Source organism: Lingula anatina, chromosome 1 (assembly GCF_051362555.1).
Source record: "Lingula anatina isolate TDL-2025a chromosome 1, LinAna3.0, whole genome shotgun sequence".
Classification (NCBI taxonomy): Eukaryota; Metazoa; Brachiopoda; class Lingulata; order Lingulida; family Lingulidae; genus Lingula; species Lingula anatina.
Genome location: NC_141767.1, coordinates 233,812 through 260,636, shown reverse-complemented (window position 1 = coordinate 260,636; position 26,825 = coordinate 233,812). Strand labels below are relative to the sequence as shown.

Here is a 26,825-nt window from a genome sequence, read left to right as displayed (position 1 = left end):
TATTCACAGCTGCTGCCTTTACAAAAAATAAAATTCAATATCATATGATGTATAAAAATACTTTAAGTCCGCATTTGATATTTGTTGTTGTGTTTTGTACGGAATAAGGTAAACGGATGCGGAACCAAAAAGTTCATCAGGTGAAGTTCTACTTTTTAACCTGTTTGTTGATGTACTATTGTATAGAATATAATCTATATTGAACAAAACTAGAGGGCCAGGGAAAGTTATAGATTGTTTTTTACTATTTATATTTGCTTGAAATCCAATGTCATGTTGCTAAAATGTTCCGAATGTGGTAATTGAAAATCACCACCTGGTCTAGCTAGCGTATTCATGCCATGACTTCGTCCAGTGTGTTTTAGTTAAGTTATAGTTACGGCAGAGTAAATATAACTCAAAGACTAGTCTCCAGAATTTTAATAGCCACCCGTCACATCCCCAAATCAATTGCTCGGATGTGTAATACAAATCAATTGTTTCAAGGCAGGAAGAATATTACGGAAGTAATGTAAACGAGGCTCTGCGCGGAGTATTTTAAAACATTGGAACATCGCAACAAGAATTCTGCTCACCTTATTGTCCTCCTAAACATGATGTTCTTATTTCTCATTTTAAGAGTCACATGCCTAAAATTATATTTATGTGATGCCAATAATGAGAACAGTAACACATGCTATAATTAAGGTAGACTATATTGACAATGAGCGCATTCTCAACGAATTAAGCCAGGCTTTACAAAGCCAGTGACCTAAAAATGGCGGACGTACATGAAAGAAAAACCGCCTAATCTTTTAATAGTCTCTCCGCCTCTCACACGCCTCCCCACACGTCGTCCCTGCGGGGTACAGTAATTAAATCTCGGCTCCGAACATTAATATTTCCGTGAATATCTCTGGTGATATTATCTCCGTAGATAGTCGATTCATTGCTGCTCTACGGGCCAAATTATTCCTTTTTTGTCTCTGTTTTCAAAGATAATAGAATAGAAGAGCTTTTTTCCTTCGATCGCCTTCAGCCGCCATGCTTTCTTCACCATGAGTTTAACTGATGAGCATGCGCACTTAATATTTCTCAGGTAGCTTCCGCATGGCGAACGGAGCCGAGATTTAATTACTGTACCCCGCAGGGACGACGTGTGGGGAGGCGGAGAGACTATTAAAAGATTAGGCGGTTTTTCTTTCATGTACGTCCGCCATTTTTAGGTCATCGGCTTTGTAAAGCCTGGCTTAATTCGTTGAGAATGCGCTCAATGATCCAAAGTCATTTTTATGTACAGACACAGATATGTCTGTAAATGTGTTATCATGTATTGTGTAATAAAGTGTCAAATATGGAAACGAACTCATGTAATTGCAGTTTGTCAGATTCATTCCTTCGTATGTGTAGAATCTTAGAATGGAGCCAAACGAACATTTAAAATTGTTCTATTGATATTTTTACCATTTCAGCAATTTTCTTAGTTGATCATATAAAAATGGTAGAAAGTTCCTTATTTTGTATTATGTAAAAATAGTGTTGAAAATGGAAATAAACTCATTTTGATACAGTTATCTCTTGGCATTTTTAAGGTGTGACTTTGAAGTTCCGTGGGCTTGAAGACCTCTGCTAGTCACTATTTCATCCATGTTACCTGCAGTACATAAATAAAGATTGGTGGTGATAATGCTGTTAAACATTTTGTAATATTGCATTTTAATTGAAGAAAACCCTATTTTGGGCACTGTTGTCATAGTGACCATTTAAGGAAAACCGTCACTGACATAATTCTCAAACTTACAGTAAAGAAACAAATTTTAAGGACTTAACTATAGCTTCAGTAGGAAAACCATGCAGTCTGATTGGTTAATATTTCTGTAAGTTATACAGTTTTATGTGAAATAATATTTCACATATTCAAGATGTGACTTTGAGGCCATTCAGAAGATCTGATGATGTTGTGGAGGTGTGTGGAGTTCATAAATTACTTAATTAGAAATGGTGTAAAACATTGACTGCAAGTGCAGAGATGGATTGACCAATGATTTGTAAGTTGGAGAAATTCAATTTTTTTGAAGAAAATTATATATGGCGAGAACCCTGAGATAGGATGCTTTTAAGATAAACATGTTAAATTGTAATCAGTGTTATTATTGTGAATTATATTTCAGCGTAGACATCTCTCTCAGGTAAAATCTGTATTACAGGCCCAAAATTATATGATTGTGAGAAATAATAACATAAATGCAGATACTAAAAAGTTTGTTTATTCAAATTATATGATTGTGAGAAATATAAACATAAATGCAGATACTAAAAAGTTTGTTTATTCATTCTAATACAGGTATTAAAATATCTTATTGATGATATTTTGTGCTTTTGGCACTTAGTTAAATCTTGTTATATAAACATGACAGTCTTGATTTCCACAAACACAATCGGGTTCATGTGACAACCAGTGATAACAGTGATGAATGGTACTAGTAGACAGTAGTGGTTCTAATGACAATGATTTGAATGCCTGAAGAATATTTTGCCAACTAGGAAACAGTTTTTTTTTCATGGTCTCTAAAAAGGATGATGAAACAGAATGATTCTTTTCCAGAGACTAAATGACATAAATTAAACATGAGTTTTTGAACCACCATTTATGGACCTTGGTTACAAGAATGGTGAGTCCTGTTTCCCAGGCTTTGACTAAGGTCCATAGATGGGATCCAGACGTGGTGAGGATCTGGAGATATTTTCTGACAGTCTTGATTTCCAAATTATCCATTTTTGACCTTCTTTCAACAGAAAAATTAGGTGCCTGTCAATGTAAACTTAAAAATTCTGACTGTCTTCCAGAAGACCCAACAGACTGCTTCTGTCCACCCCTATGTTTATTTAGTCTCTAAGTAATGCCATGTAGATTATTGACAACAAACTTAGACATGCCAGAATGGCCTAAAAAGGTATATTCTTTCCTGTGTGTACCATTGCTTATGTTCATTTGTAACCATTGTGAAGGAAGAACAGAAGTGAAAAATGAATGCAAAATATAATGCCATGGATATGACTGCAGTTGGTTTGTTTTCAGCCAATTTATTGTGTACAAACTGTGTTTTTGTTTTACTGTATGAATGTTCCACATGAACTTTACATCAGGCACTAAGATTGGTGGAGAACTTGATAAAACTGAGATTGGTGGAGAACTTGATAAAATTGAGATTGATTGCCTGGTTAATGTTGAGGTATCAGTTATTACCTTAAAAAAATTAATTTACAAGACGCATCAGCCTTATCACCATAGAACACTCTTAAATCTGATAAAACATTGATTTGTTATGTATTTCTCACCAAGTTTGTTGCTTGTCCCTTTGAAGCTCTGGCCATGAATGTGTCTGTTGAGATTGCACATGAACAGCAAGCACAATCTGAAAATACTAAGTACATTAGGAATATCTTTGCTTTGTTACTGTGGCAGAGCACAGAAGATGTCTGTATAAATGTATAGTATCGAATCATGATTTACAAATAGAAAAGGGACGCTATAACGGCACAGAGGCAGAAAATAGATCTGTGTGCATTGCCTGTTTTTCAAAAGGATATACTGTAGTTATGTCAAAAAAGAGATTCATGTCCTACAAGAGCATACTTAATACAAAGGCTTAACCAAACAGTACATACCAAACATACATCTTTGCAAAACAGTGACTTTATAAAAAGATTCTGTGGCGGATTGAGACCGTCTTCTTGGTCTTCCAGAAGACAGTCTGATTTTAAAGGTTACTGTACTGTACATAGATGGGTATCTAATTTTTTTTCTGTCAGAAGACGATCAAAAATGGAGGAATAGGATAGATCAACAAAGATAATTGGGAAGACTGTCAGAAAATATCTCTGGATCTGCTCCTGAGATTGGCAGGTTACTTATATCATTGTAACAAAATCAGAAGATAAAATTATAATATGTGGACTTCATGTACATGTATATCTAGACTTTATTTTCATATTTATATTTAGAACGTTTGTTACTTATTGTATTTTCATCCCATAAAATAATGTTTTGAACTATGTATTCTGGGTCTGTAGGCCTGAAGTATGAAATAAACTTAAAACTTGTCACATATGCTGCTGAAATATCATAAAGTACAGTAAGAGGTAGAGGGGAAACTTGAATGGACATACCAGTAATTACTGATCAGTCTATGACATAAACCTAAGATTATTAAAAGCTTTTTCTGCATCAGTCTATTAAGTTATCAAACCACTGTTGTCCAGTGAAGATGACCTATTTTACCATGTGTTATCATCCCACTAAGTTCTCATCATCAGCTGGTGTTGACTTAGAGTACATCTGTACTGTGATCTGCCCCAGTCACTCACTGATCACATGTACCACATCATGTGACTTAATCAGGTCACCATGCCCCCTGCAACATAAGTGCCCAGGTGTATAATCCTCTCTGCTAATCCTTTACTGTTACTCTCTTGAGCAAGCCTCTTCATATGGGCCATACCCTGTGTTCATACCTTTCTCCAAGCCTTGTAAAGAATGTCTTGAAATGTTTTATATAGAAGTTGTAGGAGGATTGTACAATGGGGTTATAGATGTGTTAGTGTGTGGAAACTTTGTAATTGTGTGACACAGTATATAATGCAGTGTAGCAATGTTTGTTGTCATCTCCATAGCAAGTAAAGGTAGAACATGGTGTTTGCTTAGTACTTGGGTACTTATTTGTATGGAACTATTATGCCAACGTTTTACACTGGTCCTTCAGTCTGAATGGTTATCGATAGGTGACGTCAGATTCCGTCAGTTTCTCAAGGCTTTTATAATGGGGCTTTAGAGGAGCAAGAAATAAAAAAGTAATGGTGTTTTTTTAAAGAGTACTTCATTAGTACTGTGTTTTTCTTTTTACTTTGAGCTTCATGCAGTGATCAGTAGAGCATTATGCTGTTATTGCACTGAGCTACAGTAGATACAGAAAGATATGGATATTGTGAACCATTTTAATTCTCTAAGTGTGATGTTCACCGTGTGCACCCTCACTATGGAGAGGGTCATTTAAATAAGAGCTGGGCTCAGAGACTCTCAAGCCCAGTGTTGTGGGTGTGAACTGGGTGTGACAACCCAGCCAGGCAATCATGAAAACTGTCTCAGAGGAGGACATGGCATGTATTAACATGGAGCATCCTATACCTTGGGATGATTTGGGAGATCTTATAGAGTGTGCACATGATGTCTTTGGTAAGCATTGAACACACAGGGTTTGGGGTGATGTCATGTGTTATGGTTGAAGTAATCTCTGCAGTGAGGAGATGACTTGCATTTTTTAACACAGTCAGGCAGGCTAGGATGTTTTCAGTGGGACCGGGAGGTCCGTTTGCCATGGGTTTTGTCTGATTGGGTTTGATAACATGTATGCACATGTAAGTTTAAGAGAACTGGACAGATTTTCCAAGAGTTTTGTAAAGGCTTGTCTTGCAAAATATAGACACACATGTATTTAGATATTTTAAAATATCGATTAAAAATTAATTATTTTACACTTTTTCTCATAAAGTTGGGGTGGTTGCTAGATCAGCTTTTTCCTATCTTTGATGTATGCTTGTAAGTTAAACTCATGATCAATTTGAGAAGAGTTGAGAAAGACCCCCCCCCCCCAATCAATATATATATATATATCTGGCCTCATACAAGAGGGAATGTTACCATGCAAATGATGTCTGCTGCAAATTTGAATACTTTCTTGCTTTAGGTGCTCTTGTAAATTTGTTGCATTTTTTTTTTCTTGCAAATTCCTTCAAAGTCCTTCAGACAGTTGGGTGCAAGATGTGTGTAGTTACCTGCAAGTTTTGTTACAGGGGTGTACAGTCAGTTAAGGTACAAAATGACGCTAAAGTGGAAAAATATAGAAAAAGGACTTTAAAAATAATACTCTTGCTTGTTATATACACAAAAGTTTTTGCAATTTTTTAAAGAGCTCACAAGATAAAATAGTTGCCTTAACCTAAGGCCCCATTCCCACAAACAGCATTGATCCACATGGATCAACCCAACTTCGCATGGACTCTTGTTGACTGCAATCAGCTTAACTAAATGACACACACCTCCTCCTGGCATTAAGTAGAATACAGAAAAACTGGTGATTAGACAATAATGTTGGAAACAAGTTGAGTTGTGTCATTCAGTTAAGCTGATTGCACTTAGCGAGAGTCCCTACTTACAGAGTGGATTTGTTCTATGTTGACCAGCGGCGTGTACATGTATTTTTATGGAAAGGAAAGTGAAGTTACTAGTGATGGTCATACACCCTATCATAGTGTGTGGATGGTTGTATGTAGGTTTAGATGCCATGTAGAACTGTTATGTAGGAGTAAGTTATTTGTTGATGGTCTCTACACCCTTTCACAGTATCATTGCGGTTGTGCTGGTGCCTCCCAATCAAATGATATGATGTAAGTGGGGGTAGAAATGATGTAGGAGTAATCTCCATATTAACCAATAGAATTCCTCTACATGGGTTATTTGTGTACTTGTAGGAGTGCATGATATACTACAGAAATAATAATAAGTGTTACCACATAGATATATTAGTGGACTTGGCTGTCAGAGATTTGGAGAGTGCTTTGAGGGAAATTTGTCACGATTCCTTGCTAAGGTTGACAGATAAGAGTGTTGTTTATGAATAAAAGGTGTGGATGCAGTACTAGCAGAATACTTGGCTATATAGATTAATCCATTATCTTGAAGACTTAGAGAATACTTCTGTTGCATGAGGGGAGTAAGAAAAATGAGATTTTACCTTGCCATTTATTCCCCTTTTTGAATAAAGGTATATAATAGTATTGCACATATGGACCAGCTAGAACAACAGTTCCACATCTCCTGATCAATGATGGCTCCATGTTTTCTTTCCCATGGATTGACCTGTGTTTATAAAGGTATTGCCTACTACTTCTATTGATTGTGCCTTGTTAGTATTCCCTGTATTAAGCTGCTTACATCATGATGTATGGCAGGCCATGTGAGATTCACTGTGGTCAGGTGTATACTAGCTGTGTATGGGATTACAGGCAGGTGAGGTGTGTCAATACAGAAGACTGGTTATCAAGGGGCCAGGTCAGTTTAACTTCTCTAGACTACCAGCTATGTCAGCTCTTCACTGGGAGAAATGTGCCCAGAGAGGAGTGAAGATTATAGCTGAAAGTAAAATCAATGTTTACATTTCTATCTGTTTTAGGAGAGAGCTGTGTCACTTCCAGTCTTTTTCCAATGGATTCCTCTCCTGTAGTCACAAGTCCTGAGGTAGACAACAGTAGTGCTATCAGCAGCAGTAACATCATCAGTAGCAGTGACAGTATTACAAAGGAAGACAAACCCCCCTCTCCTCTACTCCCTCCATGTCGTGTGTGTGGGGAGAAGGCTTCAGGTTTACACTATGGAATCAACACTTGTGAGGCATGCAAGGTAAGGACTGCCAATTAAATTTGTTACCTACATTTTTTTTTGGAATGAGTTGAAAATATTTTTTCTCTGGGCCAAAAAACATATTATGAATGTTTTTATGTTAATTGAATATTACCAATATGTATATAGAATGTAAATGTAAATACCTAAAATCTGTTTTTAAAGCACGCACACACACTCTATCCAAGGTAGCTTTTTAATGTTTTGAAAATGGATAATTTGGTTAAATTCTGGTGTTTTGACAGAATAGTGCTATTGTTATCTCCCAGTGTTACTGTTATCAATTGTGGAGTAGAATTATTATAAACCAGAAAGAGATTTTTAGCAGTTTTGTAGTGTGTCTTATGAAATCTCAGTAAAATCAACAGTCACGCTTACAAGCCTGAAGCAAGTGCTTTGATTACCAGAAGTGCGTTTTTTCAAAATATTCTAGAAAATGAACTCATGATGACCAACAATTAAAATGTTATAAATATATCTGAGATTTGTTTCATAATAAGAACTTTTTTCAGACTTTTTCATTTCAAATTGAACCCTGCTATTGAGGAAGTATATGAGCACTTTAGAGCTGTTATCTCTTTCAGGGCTTCTTCCGCCGCAGCTTACAGAGGAAGGAAGATTATCAGTGTGTGGGCGATGGCAACTGCAGAATACAGCCTGGGAAACGCAACTCATGTGCACACTGTCGTTATAAGAAGTGTGTCAGCGTAGGGATGTCAAAGAAGGGTAAGTTGATATCAGAGGTCAGTGTCACTTGGCTAGAAGGCCACATGGTTTGATAGCCTGAGTAACTGAACTGGAAGTAAGTTTGTCCTTTGAGTGGCTGAACTCATATGACAGACACTGCTGCAGTGCTCTATACTTTTGGTGATTGAAATTGAATTTTAGCTTTTTATATAAGGGGCTGATGGAAGATGTCTTCTGGGTCTTCTGGAAGATGGTCAGAATTTTTCCACTGTACACAGATGGACATCTAATTTTTTTCTGTCAGAAGACAGTCCAAAATAGAGGATGAATCAACAGCGATAATTTGGAAGCCTGTCAGAAAATATCTCTGGATCCACCCCTGAGATATGTTTCAATGAAAAATGTAGACAAAGGTTAAATTATACCATGTCACCTGTTCTGAGTTCATGTCACCTGTTTTACAAGTGATAATATCTGCCAATCCTTACCACAATATATGATATATCCATAGTCTGCATGTACAGTTTATCTTTATTTTCCACATCTTGTAGAACTTGTTCTATCAGCCAGCAAATAATTTGAATTCAAAACAGCTAGGCTCTTTTTGTATGCTGCTAGTGTGAACTTCATTGGGAGTTTGGAAACTTGACCCCCTGTGTTTATGTGAAATTAACTGGCATTGAGAAAAGTGATTGAAGAAAGATGTCAGTTGAGCAGTTTTACTAACTGAATAACATAGGCTAGATAATGTTACTTGTAACATAGTAGGGGACATTCACTTCATAAATATCGCTAGATGATGTGGTCTGTTACTCATGCATTTTCAATGTGTGGGGAGACATTACATGCATCTTTATTATCACTTCATTTACTATTTCTGCACCATGTCACCTAAAGGCAGGCTTTGGTTTAAAAACTAATGGCTAATAATTGATATGAAGTCTAACAGTGTGATAAAATAATTTGTATCCTACACATTAAGATCAAATTATAAACTTTTCCAAGTTGTTTTGTTTTCTTTTAATTTTCTGTTGATTATTCTTTTGTTGTAGGCTTTCTGTGGTTTGGTAATTGGGTATGGCTAGTATTGAAAGGTCTTTATTGATATAGTACAGCATCTCGTGACTTGCCAAGTGTGCATGATGAAGTCAGCTTTATTTGGAGTCAGTGTGATATTGTGCAATACCACTTCTCTATTTATTTACAGGGTTAAGAGATGGAGGGGTTTTGGCTTTAAATTATTCTTGCATTCTGACACTAAAAAATTCAAAAAGTTTTTCATTTATACTCTATTGTTAATTTGGGATATATGTTTACTTCATCTTTTTATTTAATATTTATTAATTATTTTTAAATTTGCCTCAAATATAAAGATAAAGTTCTCAGATATTACATAGGGCTATATGATGAAACTGCTAGAAATGTTAGGACACATCAACCTTTCAGTAAAGGTACTGTCCTATCAGGTTGATCAGATCTTTTGGACAGACCATTCAGTTAAGATACTAACCTTTCAGGTTACTATAGATCAGACTTTTTATTTGACAGATATATCAGGGTCCTAACCTTATAGGTAACCAGACACAAACATCATCAAAAGTACAGCTATAGTAAAATTAGCTCTTAAAATGACCAGATGGATAGCTTGATTGAACTAGGTCAATTACTGGAGTGGATCCAGATATATTTTCTGACAGTCTTCCAAATTATCTTTATTGATCCATCCTCTATTTTCGACCTTCTTCTGACAGAAAAAATTAGATATCAGTCAATGTAAACTTGAAAATCTGGCCGTATTTTGGAAGACCAAGAAGACGACCTAAATCCACCCCTGAATTAGACCTGTTAAAATTAAAGAAAAGAATTATAACGACTAATTTTTTCAGTATTTAAAGGCAGTGAGATAAAGTGGCTATCATCCATGTGGTCCATCTTTATGTTGAGGACATTGACACAGTTGTGTTATCACAAAGTGTCAATAGCCCCCATTTCAATCAAAGCAATATGAGAGGTGACATTAGCACACTGTACAATGGAAGCTTTAAGGGAAAGTGTTTGACAAGTGCAGCCTGCTGACTCTGAGATCAGCATCTTAGTATAGATTGAACTGAGGAGTGGCGGGATGGCGGTGTTTTATTGAACTGAAGATAGCTGTTGAAACTCTAGATAACCCATGCTGTCTGTAACCTGTCTGCTGATCTAGGTCACTGTCTGCTGACCTGGACTATATATATATATATATATATATATATATATATATATATATATATATATCCTATGACCTAAGTCATCATATCCTCTCTCTCTCTCTCTCTCTCTCTCCCTCTCTCTCTCTCATTTCTCTTTCTCTTTCTATCTCTCTCTCTCTCTCTTTCCCTCCCTCCTCTCTCTCTCTCTCTCTCTCTCATTGTTGACCTAAAAGCCCAATTCATATTTTTATCTTTGATTTTACATGAGCAATACTCCATGTTTTCTATCCCTGTTTTCTGTCTGTTCTAGCTATAAAAACAGGTAGATATACACACGCCAAGAGAACACGAGACATAGAAGAAGTGAGGAAACTGGAAGGCAAAGATGATAATCCTGCAGACGTCCATCCTCTCTATATGCAAGCTCGGGACCAGAAAGAACATGAGATCACACAGCTTATTGAGTATTTAACCAAGGCCTATACAGAGCTAGAACCTTCTGGGCCTGATGCTTATAAAAAGATTGCAATGCAGCAAGAAGAATTCATGGTAAAATGTGCAAACTGATCCTTTTAACATACAAGATATCAATTTCAATAATTTACATTTGACAAAAAGTATGAGACAAGTATCAAAAATATCTGTTATTTGACTAATTTTTGTTTTTTGTTTTTTGCTGAGAAACCTTTTTATATAAATAAGTATCACAATCATATGTTGGCCTAGTGTCTGGTTAAAAGATCCAGCTCTTTCAACTCCCTTTTCTTGCTTTTGTCCTCCAGGAACATTATAAACTAAAACAAGAAATGTTTGGGCAGCTGGAACCAATCACAAAAGAAGAGTACCGGATGTTCTATGAACTGACTGGTATAGACATAGATGATAGGAAGTCTATGGTACAGAACTGGACCAAAACGCTTGAAGATGGGGTGAAGAAACTGATCAGATTTGCCAAAGCCATTCCAGGATTTATGGAGCTTTCACTCAATGACCAGGCTGCTCTTATAAAAGGTAAACTAGTGGTTGCATGTACTTGTCAAACTGTTAAGAATATCTGCATTGTTCAGAGTCAGTAATTCTATAAGTTAGGAATTATGATAAAGTTTGCACTTTTTTCCTTTAGTTTCCTGCACTGTTAGTCAGCTGTCTAAACGTTATTTGTGTAAATACCCCAGCTAGAATTGCAAGAAATGAAATGAAAGATTATGCACAAAATTGTCTTCCAGTTTTACATATTCTCAGCAAACATTTTGTGTGCCATAATTTTATTTTCAGAAGAGTTAAAATGAGGCTATAGGTTTTTAAGAAGCAGATAATTTTTCTGAGACTGCCTGGATACCTAGAAGTCCCTTGGCTTTTTATGAACCAAGTTCTGCATGGCTTTTATGTTATATATATATATGTGTGTGCATAATCTTTCATTTCATATATATATATATATATATATATATATATATATATATATATATATATATATATATATATATATATATATATATATATATATATATATATGTGATGGAGTGTTTTATATTGTTTTGTGTTGACCTGCTGCCATCATTCCTAGGACCAGTATGGCCACACATTGAGATGGGGCAGCATTTGGGGTGATATAGGTGTAGTTTAGCTTCAACTAAATCATTCCTTCTCTTCTCATTTTTAGCAAATCGCTTTGAAACTGGGTTTGCGGCAAGTGCAGTTTATCGTTTCAATGTCAAACATCAGTGTGTAACATCCGTACATGGGAAAACGTATCACTGCTCTGAAATGTCCAAAGTGACCAACATAATCCGTGCTGATTCATTATTCAAAGAAGCAGGACATTGGCAGGCCCTAGGGCTGACCAGGGAAGAGAACGCTGTCTTGGCAAGTGTAAACATTCTGTTCCAAGGCAAGTATACCAGCTTGAGATATCTCCACTGCTTTCTTTTTAATTCTAGCCGCAAGGTTTGAGGCCCGGACAATCATGCTGCACAGACGTTTTGATGCAGAGAATTGTCACTTCACTACAGTAAATGGCAGAATTGTCCACCGCATACAGTTGGAGATGCTATATAATGATCCCAAATGGGTCGAAGCATTGTTTGCTACTGGTAGTCAGATGAAGAAATTACGCCTGACGTTTCCTGAAACTCTGTTGGTGGCAGTAATCGCCATAGTCAGTCCAGGTAGGAGTCTGTCTCCGTAGAGGTAATCATGTCAGTGTAGATGACAGGCAGTATGGTGGGAATGGTATAGACAGCCAGTATATCAGAGAACATGGTGGGTAGCCAGAGAATATGACCCATGTACTGAGCTATTGAATGTCCCTGGCGTTAGGGACCATTTCCACAGATATATGGATCGTTCTATCTCCCTGGGGAGTTTCACCAAATTGCTATCACTTAACCAGCTTAAATGTCTGTCACGCCTAGTAAAGCTGTTAGGGGGTAATTATCTTTACCCTTGCTGCTTCGATAGGCGTGACAGACATTTAAGCCAGGTAAGTTGATGGCAATTTAATGAGACTCCCCATGGAGTTAGGCCGATCCAGATGGATCAATCTAGGCATGGGAACCCAGTCTTACTGTGTATAGGAAGGTTCAGTAAATGCACACTAAAATATGGGGGCATTCAATAACATATGAATAAAGACAAAATCCTAAGACTCTTCTACCTTCTCAATGTACCTTTGGTTTTGGAGTTCAACCCCTCAGAGTTAGCAGTGCATTTACATGGATGCCACATATTTGTTAGTACAAACTCCCTAATGTCTTTGTGAATTCTTCCTGTGTTTTTTAAGATTTTAGATAATAGTTAAGTTGTCGCAGATATCATGTTGTGACAGATACAGATGTTGTTACCTGCACCCAGCACATCTTCATATGATTATAGACTTTGGATGAGGTCACATCTTCATATGATTATAGACTTTGGATGAGGTCACATCTTCATATGATTATAGACTTTGGATGAGGTCACATCTTCATATGATTATAGACTTTGGATGAGGTCACATCTTCATATGATTATAGACTTTGGATGAGGTCACATCTTCATATGATTATAGACTTTGGATGAGGTCACATCTTCATATGATTATAGACTTTGGATGAGGTCACATCTTCATATGATTATAGACTTTGGATGAGGTCACATCTTCATATGATTATAGACTTTGGATGAGGTCACATCTTCATATGATTATAGACTTTGGATGAGGTCACATCTTCATATGATTATAGACTTTGGATGAGGTCACATCTTCATATGATTATAGACTTTGGATGAGGTCACATCTTCATATGATTATAGACTTTGGATGAGGTCACATCTTGGCAACTGAAGCTGGGATAATTGGTCTTCAATATCAGATTGTGTTCCAGCTTTGGGTTGAACCTAGCCAAGAACCTAGCCATAGGTCTAAATAATTGACTTCAAATGACTGCAGGTCAACTCACTAAAATAATTGACTTCAAGTGACTGCAGGTCAACTCACTAAAATAATTGACTTCAAGTGACTGCAGGTCAACTCTAAAATAATTGACTTCAAGTGACTGCAGGTCAACTCTAAAATAATTGACGAGTGACTGCCTTGGCCAGTTGTTAGGCATCAAAACTTGTGATAGTGTAACAATATGGAAATGATGACTCTAAAACATGTAAAAGAGGCAAACATTTAAATTTGTTGCACTTAGTATTCACCATGTTGTAACTTGGAGATTACGTGTACACTCCCGTTTAATATTTTGATTCCCTCCTATTATGCTGTTTATTTGCATGATTTATGTTCTTCTCTACATTTCACCGTGTTTAGTTGAATAAGGCCAGAGCAATTTTCTTTCATTGAATAAGTTTTGAAAAAAAGAGTCATTTTAAGTATTTTTATCAAAGAAAGATTTTAATTGAATTATATGTAAATAATGTTTAATTACATGAATGGTTCTTTTAAGGTTTTGAATACTTTCTCTATCTATTCCTTTATTATTATTATTATTATTATTATTATTATTGACACATTTCAGACCGTTGTGAGTTGGAAAATCCTGCTCAAGTAGAGAAAATCCAGTTAAAGATGATAGAAGCGCTCCAGTACTCCTTTAAAGTCCACCATCCTAATGACAAGATACTGTTGGCTAAAGTGATAGTCAGACTGATGGACCTGAGGGTATTATCTGAGTGGAACAGGAAAGTCATTGAGAGCATTCAGTTGGACTGGCCAGATATAGAGTTCCCTCCTCTTCTCCTGGAGATCATAGGATGACCCATGCAGATATAGAGTTCCCTCCTCTTCTCCTGGAGATCATAAGATGACCCATGCAGATATAGATTTCCCTCCTCTTCTCCTGGAGATCATAGGATGACCCATACAGATATAAGAGTTCCCTCCTCTTCTCCTGGAGATCATAGGATGACCCATACAGATATAGAGTTCCCTCCTCTTCTGGAAATCATAGGATGACCCATACAGATATAGAGTTCCCTCCTCTTCTCCTGGAGATCATAGGATGACCCATACAGATATAGAGTTCCCTCCTCTTCTCCTGGAGATCATAGGATGACCCATACAGATATAGAGTTCCCTCCTCTTCTCCTGGAAATCATAGGATGACCCATGCAGATATAAGAGTTCCCTCCTCTTCTCCTGGAGATCATAGGATGACCCATACAGATATAGAGTTCCCTCCTCTTCTGGAAATCATAGGATGACCCATACAGATATAGAGTTCCCTCCTCTTCTCCTGGAGATCATAGGATGACCCATACAGATATAGAGTTCCTTCCTCTTCTCCTGGAGATCATAGGATGACCCATACAGATATAGAGTTCCCTCCTCTTCTCCTGGAAATCATAGGATGACCCATGCAGATATAGAGTTCCCTCCTCTTCTCCTGGAGATCATAGGATGACCCATACAGATATAGGGTTCCCTCCTCTTCTCCTGGAGATCATAGGATGACCCATACAGATATAGAGTCCCCTCCTCTTCTCCTGGAGATCATAGGATGACCCATACAGATATAGAGTCCCCTCCTCTTCTCCTGGAGATCATAGGATGACCCATACAGATATAGAGTTCCCTCCTCTTCTCCTGGAGATCATAGGATAACCCATACAGATATAGAGTTCCCTCCTCTTCTCCTGGAGATCATAGGATGACCCATACAGATATAGAGTTCCCTCCTCTTCTCCTGGAAATCATAGGATGACCCAAATGGCACCTTTCACCCTCTAAAATACCCAAATATATTTTTTGCCCTCACTGGGTCCTGCACCCCACCCTGCAGACCCCCTTCAAATAATTCTGGATCCACCCCTGAAGAGGAAGGGAACTATGCTTGGGGTTATTTAGGATATCCCCAGTAGCTTGTCTTTCAGAATTCAGCTTGAGTATTGCATTTACTTTTATTCAAGATATTTTTATAAGCTGTTTTGTGCCAAGTATCGCATGATTACTAGAGTAATCAACAATCAACAGTAAGTACAGTTGACAAAGACAAGAATTATGCACAAAATTAGGATGTGATTTAGCTCTGTATCATAATAAGTTAATCGATCCAGAAATCCAATATATTTTTGTAGCGAAGGTGATCACAGTGGATGTCATTAACACCGACCAGTGGTCAAACAAGATGATCGTTGCCCTGAGGTGTAGTTATATCTACATGGCAGTGCATTCTTATCAAGCAATACACATGAAACTGGTCATGTTCATTGTAATTAATTCAAATGTTAACCGTGAGTTGTCCAACGTTTGTGAAGTGGTATGTCTGTGACAGTTGTATTTGATCTTAACGTCCTTGCAGTGCTGCGTAAAGGGTGCAATAGCTTATGACATAAATGTGATGCTCAGGGATATACAGAGCCTTGTAGGACAGTAGTAGCAAGGGTAAAATAATGACTTCATTTTCTGTTTGTATTAAGTAAAAACTTACACTGCCATGGTAAAGGCTATGGACTGGGCTGTCAATAGAAAATGAACATTGCCTGACATGTCAGTACTTGTACAATATTCTATAGAAAAGATTTTCTAATCCAACAAACTAAGAGGTATATTAACACTCTTGTGTAGATATGCTTGTTCTCTGTATATGCAAGTAACATATGCACTTGTCTGTTGATGGCCTGTTACTTAATTGCTATATTTTTTGTAAGTGCTGTATGAATACTTCCATGCTTTAAGCTTATATATGAATATAGTCTGTTCTCTTTCTTTATGGTCACACTTCACAGTGAATATCTCTTGGATTATTTTTATCCAATCCCTGAAATAATTTTGTAATCCAGCATAACTTCAATACATATGTATTTGTCTTTCAGATCATCTAGTTTGAAGGTAGTAAGTTTTAAGGAGATATGGGAAGTATTAGGTGCTGAGTGATGTATTGTTATTCTTGTTATTTTACTGAAGACCAAGTTTTGTTCTTTCTTTTTTTCCAAGTTTGGTAGTCCTTTCACAAAATATAGTTTTGAATATTTTAAAAGGATCGCTAATTACACTGTGCAATTGAATAGTATAATAATGTATTGTATTGTGAAGTGTTAAAATGTTTTATCCAAATGCCACTCTGACTAAAAAAAGTTGAAAAAGTAGTTCAGTCAACTACAAGAATGCATGCAGTACAGGGAGACATTCTTGACAAAATTATTGGAACGTTTTCTACATCACCCCTGGCCAAAAGCCAGTGCAGTTCTTTGTATACATCACAAACTGCACACAGAAATTTGAAATGAAAATAATCTGTGCTATTTTACTTGAAAGCATTACCTATATATGTTCTTCCATATCTGTATTTTATAGCTGTGTGAATACTTCAGTGTATACAATATGTTGTCAGTAATATGGTCTCTGTACATAGTCCACAGATGTCAGTGAAATAAATACATATTTTGATATAATGTAACAGACTTTGTAGTCAAATTTGCAATTGCCTATGTACTAGGGGGCTAAGGTATTCTATTTTGTCAGAAAACAATGTAAGTGATGATGCTGAGGAAATAGTTCTGGCTTCCAGTTATACTGGTTTATAACGGGAGCGAGGGGAGGGGGGGGGCCTCAACATCTGGGCTGTTTTCTGAGTCAAAGTTGACAGTTGATGTCTTCTTGCAAGAAATACATTTAGACAAAACATTGAAGTAATGGTAATTCCTTCCCTTTAGACAAGTTAAAATATAAGTCAAGTAGCTGTCTACAGTCAATGAAATTTGCGGGTGATGTTAATTTCTCATTCCTCATCTCTGATCTGAACGGCCTGTATTTTCAGGGAGCTTTCAAGAGTGGCTAAAGTCATTCATTTCTCATTCCTCGTCTCTGATCTGAACGGCCTGTATTTTCAGGGAGCTTTCTTGAGTGGCTAAAGTCTGTACAGCTGCCTGCATTTCCTGACACCTGAAAAAAAAATAAAGTGAATTAATTAACATCTGTATTTGTCTTTCTCTGTATTCAATTGTACAACTATGTGATTATTGGACTTGTATATGTGAATACAATACATGCCACATAACACTATAAGAAGTTATTGGTGACTCAGCAGTGAATGGTTATGATTATTTTACAAATGTGAAGATATACCTTTTGAGTTCTTTACTCTCTTCATCAACTGCTTTCTCTAAAGCTTGGATCGCATTAGCAAAAGAGGTCACTTTAGGCTGCTGTTGCCGCGTCATTACACTAAGTTCCCCAAGAAGCTGCTCGCTCTCTGCTAGTGCTGATAACATAGCTTCTGAAATCATGTAACATAATTTATAAAACCCAAGAACAAATGTTAGATGTCACGGCCCTCCCTGACTCAACGCTTATGATAATAGACTAAAACTAAGAAATGTGGTGCTATACACTTTGCCACGATTATAATGAAATGTATGCATGGGTTTTAATGATACTGTAACCAAGAAAAGAAATATGTAAGCCAGCTAAGATGCAGTGATCACACTGGTGCCAAGTGGAATACAGGGACACAATCAACCACGATATTAATGACCTCACTGACCTTGACCTTCATGACTTTATAAGCTTGGCATATAGACCTAATTTTTGACCTTTATTTACCTTATCACTTTGTCCTTTATAGGCCCTATTCAAAATAGGGACTAACATGTCTGAGGGTCAAATATGGCCGACCCGCTTGAATACTTCCCCACGGGATATCTATTCAGTGTCTATAAGTGGATAAGACAGCAGGCTTTGTAGTGGGTTACTATATTTGATCCTCGGACTAGTAAGTCTGCTTTTCTGAATGGGGCCAAAGAGGTCAATACCTTGGAAGTCCTCCTCATTGTCTGGGATATGTACTCCTCTACACAGTATCTGGTGCCGTGTGGTGTCCAGAGCCTGGGCCAGAGTACTGTACTGCTGCCTCAGGCCAGGCAGGTTAGCTGCTACTGGACCTAAACCAGCCTTCTGTAATATGGGATGGCAAGTAGTTCACTTTTCAACTAACAACATGGGTACAATGACTAATAGTTATTGCAAAATTGCCAAGCTTGCTGTAGTTAAGGAAGGTTTTTATTTAAACTGGCATAAAATTCACAAGAAACTTGTTTCCTATTGTGAGGTATTCTTTATTGATATCTAAACTTTCATGTAAAACATAACCATCTGGTTGTGCCAGTACTTCTGAGTGTATAACATAACCATCTGGTAGTTCCAGCAGTTCTGAGTTTCCTTTTGCATACCTGCAATTCGAGCAATTCATCCAGTTTATTTGCATGCTTCAGCTGTTCATATGTCTGCTCCACTTCTGCCTTTTTCTGTAGCAGCCTTTGGTTTTCTTCCCACAAACCATACAACTGTGCCTGGAGACAATCACATATGTCATTTCACACACACACACACACACACACACACACACACACACACACACACACACACACACAAAAAAAAAAAAATCTTTAACACTGTTTCATCTCTTCATATCCATTAAAAGGAATAAAACTGTTCTATTATATTTCCAATACTTAAACCTTAATTGAGAAAAACACAATGAATTTACGACAGTAGTTAAAGATGGAGGAAAAATACTACAGAACATGTTATATGGCCTTAAAACTGTTTTCATATCAACAAAATTGAATAATAACAGTGCCTGTTAAATGTTACAGTCAACTGGACCTGTACATACCACGACTTGCTTCTCCTGTTCCTGAAATTCCTTCTTTGCTTTAGTTTCCAGGAACACCCACTGTAAATACCTGGCATACTGAAGGTCCAGAGATTCCTGAGTGATTCGAGAAGGGGAAGACTTCTAAAAAATAAAAAAATTTAAAATCTTTATGATGTTGTATTCATTTGCATTTTGGTACAGAAGTTTAGTTTTGATGCCTTCCATAAGTTCTTTAAATCAAAACTTACATAAAAACCATTTCTCTCTATCTATAATCCCTATCACAGAGATGTTTAACATGAATGTATAAAATAAGTTTTAACCTACTAAAAGAGTAAACTATGAATGTTTTCTGAAATACCGCAATGTTGATTACAAAGAGATAAAAGAATAGGCAGAATCTTAATGATGACACTAATGATAAATGTTGTCATATTTACCTTCTTTGTGGTGTGAGACTGAGAGTGTGAGAAGCTGACAGAATCCTGGGTAGTTACAGACACTAATGATAAATGTTGTCATATTTACCTTCTTTGTGGTGTGAGACTGAGAGTGTGAGAAGCAGACAGAATCCTGGGTAGTTACAGACACTAATGATAAATGTTGTCATATTTACCTTCTTTGTGGTGTGAGACTGAGAGTGTGAGAAGCAGACAGAATCCTGGGTAGTTACAGACACATGATAAATGTTGTCATATTTACCTTCTTTGTCGTGTGAGACTGAGAGTGTGATGAGTAGGCAGAATCCTGGGTAGCAACAGAAGCTGACAATAAATGCTGTGAACTCATTTCCCGAGTTGACTCTTCCTTCACTGACACATTCTTTGGCTGTTTATGTTTTGTCCTAGATAAAGTTTTACTCGGAGGTCTTTGGACTGAGACTGCGGCAGTAGGTTTGCTTGGAGGTCCTGAAGGAAAACATACAATGAAAAGCTTTAGCTAAGATTAATATTCTTGTCTAAGGTTTAATAAAATATAATCCATGCCACTTTTCAAATGTACCAATCCATAAGATGAGATCAACATTCATACTCAAACATCTTCCTGACATCTTACTTTAAGCCCAGTAATTAAGTTCACTAAGTACTGCCCACCTGCCATGCTCAGGTGTGGAAGATCTGCCGCAATGGCAGAGACAACTGTGGGTTTTGGCTGAGGGTTTACTTACCTGCCATGCTCAGGTGTGGAAGATCTGCTGCAATGACAGAGACAACTGTGGGTTTTGGCTGAGGGTTTACTTACCTGCCATGCTCAGGTGTGGAAGATCTGCTGCAATGACAGAGACAACTGTGGGTTTTGGCTGAGGGTTTACTTACCTGCCATGCTCAGGTGTGTAAGATCTGCTGCAATGACAGAGACAACTGTGGGTTTTGGCTGAGGGTTTACTTAACTGCCATGCTCAGGTGTGGAAGATCTGCTGCAATGACAGAGACAACTGTGGGTTTTGGCTGAGGGTTTACTTACCTGCCATGCTCAGGGGTGGAAGATCTGCTGCAATGACAGAGACAACTGTGGGTTTTGGCTGAGGGTTTACTTACCTGCCATGCTCAGGTGTGGAAGATCTGCTGCAATGACAGAGACAACTGTGGGTTTTGGCTGAGGGTTTACTTACCTGCCATGCTCAGGGGTGGAAGATCTGCTGCAATGACAGAGACAACTGTGGGTTTTGGCTGAGGGTTTACTTACCTGCCATGCTCAGGTGTGGAAGATCTGCTGCAATGACAGAGACATCAATGGGTTTTGGCTGAGGGTTTACTTACCTGCCATGCTCAGGTGTGGGAGATCTGCTGCAATGACAGAGACATCAATGGGTTTTGGCAGAGGGTTTACTTACCTGCCATGCTCAGGTGTGGAACATCTGCTGCAATGGCGGAGACATCAATGGGTCCTGGTTGAGGGTAAGAGGATGTGTCAACCGCAGGGGTGGAGGCCATCTTGGACACCCCTCTCACCATGGGAGTGGTGCTGAAGTCTGGGGCTGTACGTTTCTTGGTGACAACTGGTCTTTTATGTGTCTTCTTTGTTTCTGTGGCACTACTCCTTGCACCACTCTTACCAACCAATGACTGAAATAAGCCAGCACAGCAACAATACATATTAGGAGAAGATGGCAGAGAATGCTGACAAGCCTTATGGGCTGACCATGGCAGTAAGTATTTAGTTTAAATATAAGATTTTTATGACATTTATAAGTAATATTTTAAATGTCTACAAATTCATAGATGTAACATATATCATGACATTTTCAAAGAGATAAATAAAAATCATCATGGATGATGAAAACAAGTAATATTCACTAATAGTACAGAATCACACATTCTCTTAAGTTAAAAAGCCTGTGAAATCTCCTCAGTGCAGTGCTTACCTGTCCTCTGTGTCTGGATGATGTCCCACTCTGCATGTATCTGGAGGGTACAATTCTCTCTGTAAGCACAGGGATAGAACTGTTAACAACACAGGGATGGCACTGTTAACAACACAGGGATAGAACTGTTAACAACACAGGGATAGAACTGTTAACAACACAGGGATAGCACTGTTAACAACACAGGGATGGCACTGTTAACAACACAGGGATAGAACTGTTAACAACACAGAGATAGCACTATTAACAACACAGGGATAGCACTATTAACTACACAGGGATACTACTGTTAACAACACAGGGATAGCACTGTTAACAACACAGGGATGGCACTGTTAACAACACAGTGATAGCACTGTTAACAACACAGTGATAGTACTGTTAACAACACAGGGATAGCACTATTAACAACACAGGGATGGCACTGTTAACAACACAGGGATAACACTGTTAACAATACAGGGATAGCACTGTTAACAACACAGTGATAGGCACTGTTAAGAACACAGGGATAACACTGTTAACAATACAGGGATAGCACTGTAAACAACACAGTGATAGAACTGTTAACAACACAGGGATAGAACTGTTAACAACACAGGGATAGCACTATTAACAACACAGGGACAGAACTATTAACAACACAGGGATAGAACTGTTCACAGTTTTAGCAACAAAATTAATTAATAAATGATTTCAGTGTTTTCAGTGATGTAAGAAAAACATCAGCAGTGTAAAGATGATATACTGTTCCTTCTTGCTTCATTGATTACCTTTTGACTGTTTTTTCTTTTCCTTCTTTGCTGATGGCTCTACCACTGAACCCTTCAACCTAGAAAAAATGGTACAATGAAGACATCTTTTTACCAAGACATATTTAATCATTAATCTTAACTTCATTGAACAAGTCGTACACTTTTGATTCTTTAATGATCCATGTGTACTTACTTAGGTTTTACATCATGGTATAACTCATCAGAACATGTGTTCTTACTTAGGTTTTACTTCATGGTATAACTCATCAGTACGTGTGTACTTACTTAGGTTTTACTTATATATATGTGCCCCCTTAGAATAAGGAGTATTTAAAAGCACACACAGGGAAGGTGCCTGCAGCTGGCCTTTGTTTCCCAGGGTTGTTACTAGTCATGTGAAAAACAAGTTTTGTCCTATCAGTTCTAAGTAACTAGGCCACGTGAAAAACATCCGGTAGCGTGGCCAATGGTCATTCAGCTTAACTTTGTAGGCCCTATTAATTTTTCACTCCTGGGGCAGTCTTTGTTTAGCGCCGCCAGCCGAAACATGCATAATTTTTAGCGTTAGCACACCGACCTTGCTGTTTAAGCCTATTCTGCTTTGCTCTCCCACCCACCCTTCCCTTTCCAATTTCAGGAGTTTTTATTATCTTAACTCGGTTGCAAGTGGTGGGACTTTTCATTATCTGTTGCAGAAATGGTTTAATTTATTTATGATCCAATCTATTAATATTGAGTTTGTCTGTTCTACTTATTTATAGTTTTCTAGATTCTGAGGAATAAAGGTCATTTTGCCCGACTCTGTGTGTGTTTTTAAATATATATATATATATATATATATATATATATATATATATATATATATATATATCTGTCCATCCACCACTCTTTATGTATTCCAATGTGTTAACAGTGGTTGCCACCACCACCTGCACCTACCACAAATGTTATGTTTGTTTTCTTGGTTATATACCTATGTCAAGTTGATTCGGCAATAAACTATACTATACTATACTGGTGTAAGTCATCAGTACATGTGTACTTACTTAGGTTTTACTTCATGGTACACCTCGTCCACAGAGGCAGTGTCACTCTGAGGGAGGGGCTCCACTCCTGGTATTCCACTATCTCCTATGGTTACTCTGGGTTGCTTGTAAGTTTGGTACTGAAGGTCCTCCCTCATTGGCCTGGTCAAGTGGTCAGTTGTATCCACTGTCTCCACTGCAGAATGATGGTCAATCTTGCCACCTTAAATATGGAACATTGTGATATCATAATAAAAGCAGTGGTTCACTATGCTAGTACACTGGTTCTAATGACACCTGTAACAACACCACCAGTCATCACTGAGACAAGGCCCTGACACTGCCTAGACACCTAACTGTCATTTCTCTTTTATATAGCCACCAGTTGAAAGTTAAGAATATCAAAACGAGTGGGAATTATCCCCTGTTATTGTTATTCAGGCAAACAAGCTAAGACAGTTAATTTGATGCCAGTTTAGATTTCAAGAACAGTTACAACACCTGGCTTAATCTGCCCTTATGTCTTTTTCTGACAAAGACAGGAGACAGAACTTGTGGTTTACTTACCTGCCACTGCAGCCTCTCTGATGACCATAGGAGACTTAAACCGGTGTCCTGTTCTCTCCTGGTCTGACTGTGGGATATCTGTGTTCCCAGACAATATGTTCACAGAGGGGACCTGGTCCACCTGTACCCTCCTGGCTGCTGCAGTGTCCCCTGTGTTCCTGGGGGATGAAATATGGGAAAAGATGCTTCAAGATTGTAATGTCTGAATAATCATCATTTGGAATTGTTCTTCTTTATAAAAATGCTTAGGTGATGAAAGCTTTAGGTTTTTTTCAGCACATGCACAAAATTCAAAAATAAGTATTTTAATGGGGTACAAATGTCTCATTATTTTGACAAACCTGTTAAAAAGGTCTAATTTGTGAACCAATAATAAATAAATATAAAAAAACACATATACATGTTGTGTGTGTGTGTATGTGAGAGAGAGAGAGAGAGAGGAGGGGAGGGGGAGGAAGTTGATCATAATCCAGCCCTCTCATTACCTGAGGTCAGAATGTACGGCCCCCGGGGAGTGGCAGATCACTTTGACAGGGGAGTGTTCAAACCCCATGTGGATGTCCACCTCTGTGTCCAGAGGCTGTCTGGTCTGTCTGGACGCGTCCACTACCAGGACATTTGGCGCTGGACTGTGCTTGATGTGCTGCATTACACGGGGAGATCTCTGGAAGTGAGAAAACCAGTAACATGGGGGACAGTGATTGCAACACACTATGAGGATATACACAGAGACTGACATGATACCACATGGTGTTGGTCTGTTGTCTTCCTGCAGAATCACACTATACTTGGCTGGTAATGCACAGTTACTAAGAGTAAAAACAAAATGGAAAGGTACTCAACTGCTATGAACAGTTAATCAGATGCAATGTGAACAGCATCTAATAACTCACTCTTGTTTTAAATGCCACTTCATCATCACTGTCTGATAATTCTAATAGTCTGGATGGTGTGACACGTTTCGGAGAATGGTGTTCTGTTTGATTTGGTTGAGCTCTGAAACAAGCAAAGTACCTCATTAATTTACTACATTATTGTTTTTTAAAAGGGGCTCTTACAACTGTGAATGAAACTTGAATTCACCACTGACAAATAATCTTCAACAAAATGGTTTTCTATCCAATACATTTTAATGCAAAAAATACACATTTCACAAAAATTACACAAAAATAATCACATTATTCACCATGGTTGAAACTGTTACTTAGTGTACATAAAGAGAACAGTTTCATCATGTTTTATTTTACATCAGTTACCTTGACCACTTTTGGGTGGCTAAAACAGAATGTGCATGTATGTATGTATGTATGTATGTATGTATGTATATACCTTCTTGGGCTAGATAATACATCCTCTACTTGGTGGTCTGCATGGACTTTCTTATGGCTACTCAACTTCTGTCTGGGAGAAAGATCTCCTGTACTGCTTCCATCATAGCTCACTTTGTAACTTCCATCTGTGCCTGAAATATGAAATAAAGTACAGATTTTCTTAAATTCTGAGTTGGCGACACACAAAGTTCCCCATGACTCACAAATACAAAATGAACTCTAAGGCAACACCTTTCTACATCTCTTAGAACAAAACTTGCTTCAGCCATGTAACTACCTTCACCAAATCAATGCTAGATTGATATAAGATACACTTTCAACTTTGAAATATTTCAATCAGTTTTTAACTAACTTCACAAATTCTTGAACCCAAGTAAACAATCTCTAGCGTCTGATGAAATGTTCAGTGTGAGGCTACTGTACCTGGCTTATATAACCTCTGTGATGGGCTTTCAGTTTGTGAAATCTCAGCTCCTAATGCAGAGTCAGACTGGGATATAAGTCTTCCCTGTGTGAGTGGTTTCCTGCAAATGAAAAAAAAAACAGGTAAAAGGCAGTAGTACTGGAGGATATTATGGCTAGACAACATTGAAAATGGACAGCAGCGTCGAGTTAGCTGGTAGGAATAACATAGTAGGATTACATTTTACATGACAAGCAGAAGTCAGTAGCGATTAAGTTGTGCCACATTTCTGTGGAATTGTGAGAATGCCGAATTACAGACACTAATTTTCACGGTAAAATACAGAAAGACTCAAATAAAATTTACTGTTTACGTTCGAATATTCAGATTCACTTTCATTGATATCGACGGCTTGGCGAGTGATAGATCACAGTTGCCTAGTTTCTGTGATCAACATACGTGTTACAGCATTACCTTTTGTTATGAATCAAAATAATGTATAAATACCTGTTAAAACCGTGTCCAACAGTATCTTGCTGTGCTGGCTGATACAATGACAGGGGTAATCCTAGAGAGGGGTGAGAAACGTCCATTGTTCTCGTCAGCGAGGCTGGCTTTTTTCAGGGTATGTACGCACAGACAGAAAACTAAGTATTGTGGGAACGTTACTAATGAAGCCACTGGTAGTACTAGTAGATATCAGCCTGTAGTCTTGAACAAGCGCCTCGATGACGAGTGAACAGTTGTCAAAAACAAAAGACCCAGGTGTGGTAGTTCGACTACTGTTCATGCGTGCCGCAAAGACCAAACCTAATTGCTCCTCAAGGTCACAAAACAATATCCGGTACTGACGGCTAGGCTCGTCTTAATCATATAAGTAGCGCGTTTCCACCGCCTGACAATGATCTTTTTGACGCCATCTTGAAAACTCCCGCTTTATACGACCTTCACCTCGAGAGTTAGAAATAGAGGGTTGGCATCGGAA

The 26,825-nt window shown here is 37.8% G+C and overlaps 2 protein-coding genes across 8 annotated transcripts; one reads left to right on the top strand and one right to left on the bottom strand.

Annotated features, from left to right (window-relative positions):
• Positions 1 to 98: 98 nt before the first annotated feature.
• Positions 99 to 17,190, top strand: LOC106176495 (vitamin D3 receptor B). Of its 6 annotated transcripts, none has more exons than XM_013558908.2 (7): positions 99 to 140; positions 7,209 to 7,435; positions 8,020 to 8,161; positions 10,622 to 10,860; positions 11,094 to 11,322; positions 11,975 to 12,202; positions 14,316 to 17,190. In XM_013558908.2, exons 2-7 carry the CDS (start codon positions 7,241 to 7,243, stop codon positions 14,552 to 14,554), a joined length of 1,272 nt encoding a protein of 423 aa, XP_013414362.2. In that variant the 5' UTR covers positions 99 to 140; positions 7,209 to 7,240; the 3' UTR covers positions 14,555 to 17,190. The 6 variants fall into 6 exon arrangements, with proteins under 6 accessions (XP_013414362.2, XP_086855439.1, XP_013414359.2 ...); XM_086999313.1 differs by lacking the exon at positions 99 to 140 and adding an exon at positions 1,908 to 2,027; XM_013558905.3 differs by lacking the exons at positions 99 to 140; positions 11,975 to 12,202 and adding exons at positions 5,014 to 5,212; positions 12,252 to 12,479.
• Positions 17,065 to 26,810, bottom strand: LOC106176487 (uncharacterized). Of its 2 annotated transcripts, XM_024077707.2 has the most exons (17): positions 26,746 to 26,810; positions 26,348 to 26,397; positions 25,861 to 25,961; positions 25,436 to 25,568; positions 25,000 to 25,102; positions 24,592 to 24,770; positions 24,107 to 24,264; positions 23,561 to 23,762; positions 22,533 to 22,591; positions 21,760 to 21,818; positions 21,229 to 21,460; positions 20,097 to 20,302; positions 19,413 to 19,535; positions 18,967 to 19,086; positions 18,550 to 18,691; positions 17,864 to 18,014; positions 17,065 to 17,680 (listed from the first exon to the last, which is right to left on the bottom strand). In XM_024077707.2, the coding sequence occupies exons 1-17, from the start codon at positions 26,758 to 26,760 to the stop codon at positions 17,590 to 17,592; spliced, it is 2,124 nt and encodes a 707-aa protein (XP_023933475.2). In that variant the 5' UTR covers positions 26,761 to 26,810; the 3' UTR covers positions 17,065 to 17,589. The 2 variants fall into 2 exon arrangements, with proteins under 2 accessions (XP_023933475.2, XP_086855397.1); XM_086999271.1 differs by lacking the exon at positions 26,746 to 26,810 and having other exon boundaries at positions 26,348 to 26,739.
• Between the last annotated feature and the right edge of the window lie 15 nt (positions 26,811 to 26,825).

Coding starts and splice junctions, on each gene's coding strand:
- LOC106176487 (XM_086999271.1), bottom strand. CDS start 26,433: ATGGACGTTTCTCACCCCTCTCTAGGATTACCCCTGTCATTGTATCAG. Junction 24,771..24,999: donor AAGTGGCATTTAAAACAAGA/GTGAGTTATTAG, acceptor TCTCACTTCCAG/AGATCTCCCCGTGTAATGCA. Junction 17,681..17,863: donor GAGAGTAAAGAACTCAAAAG/GTATATCTTCAC, acceptor TTTTTTTTTCAG/GTGTCAGGAAATGCAGGCAG.
- LOC106176495 (XM_013558905.3), top strand. CDS start 5,110: ATGAAAACTGTCTCAGAGGAGGACATGGCATGTATTAACATGGAGCAT. Junction 10,861..11,093: donor TGCAGCAAGAAGAATTCATG/GTAAAATGTGCA, acceptor TTTGTCCTCCAG/GAACATTATAAACTAAAACA. Junction 11,323..12,251: donor CCAGGCTGCTCTTATAAAAG/GTAAACTAGTGG, acceptor TTTTAATTCTAG/CCGCAAGGTTTGAGGCCCGG.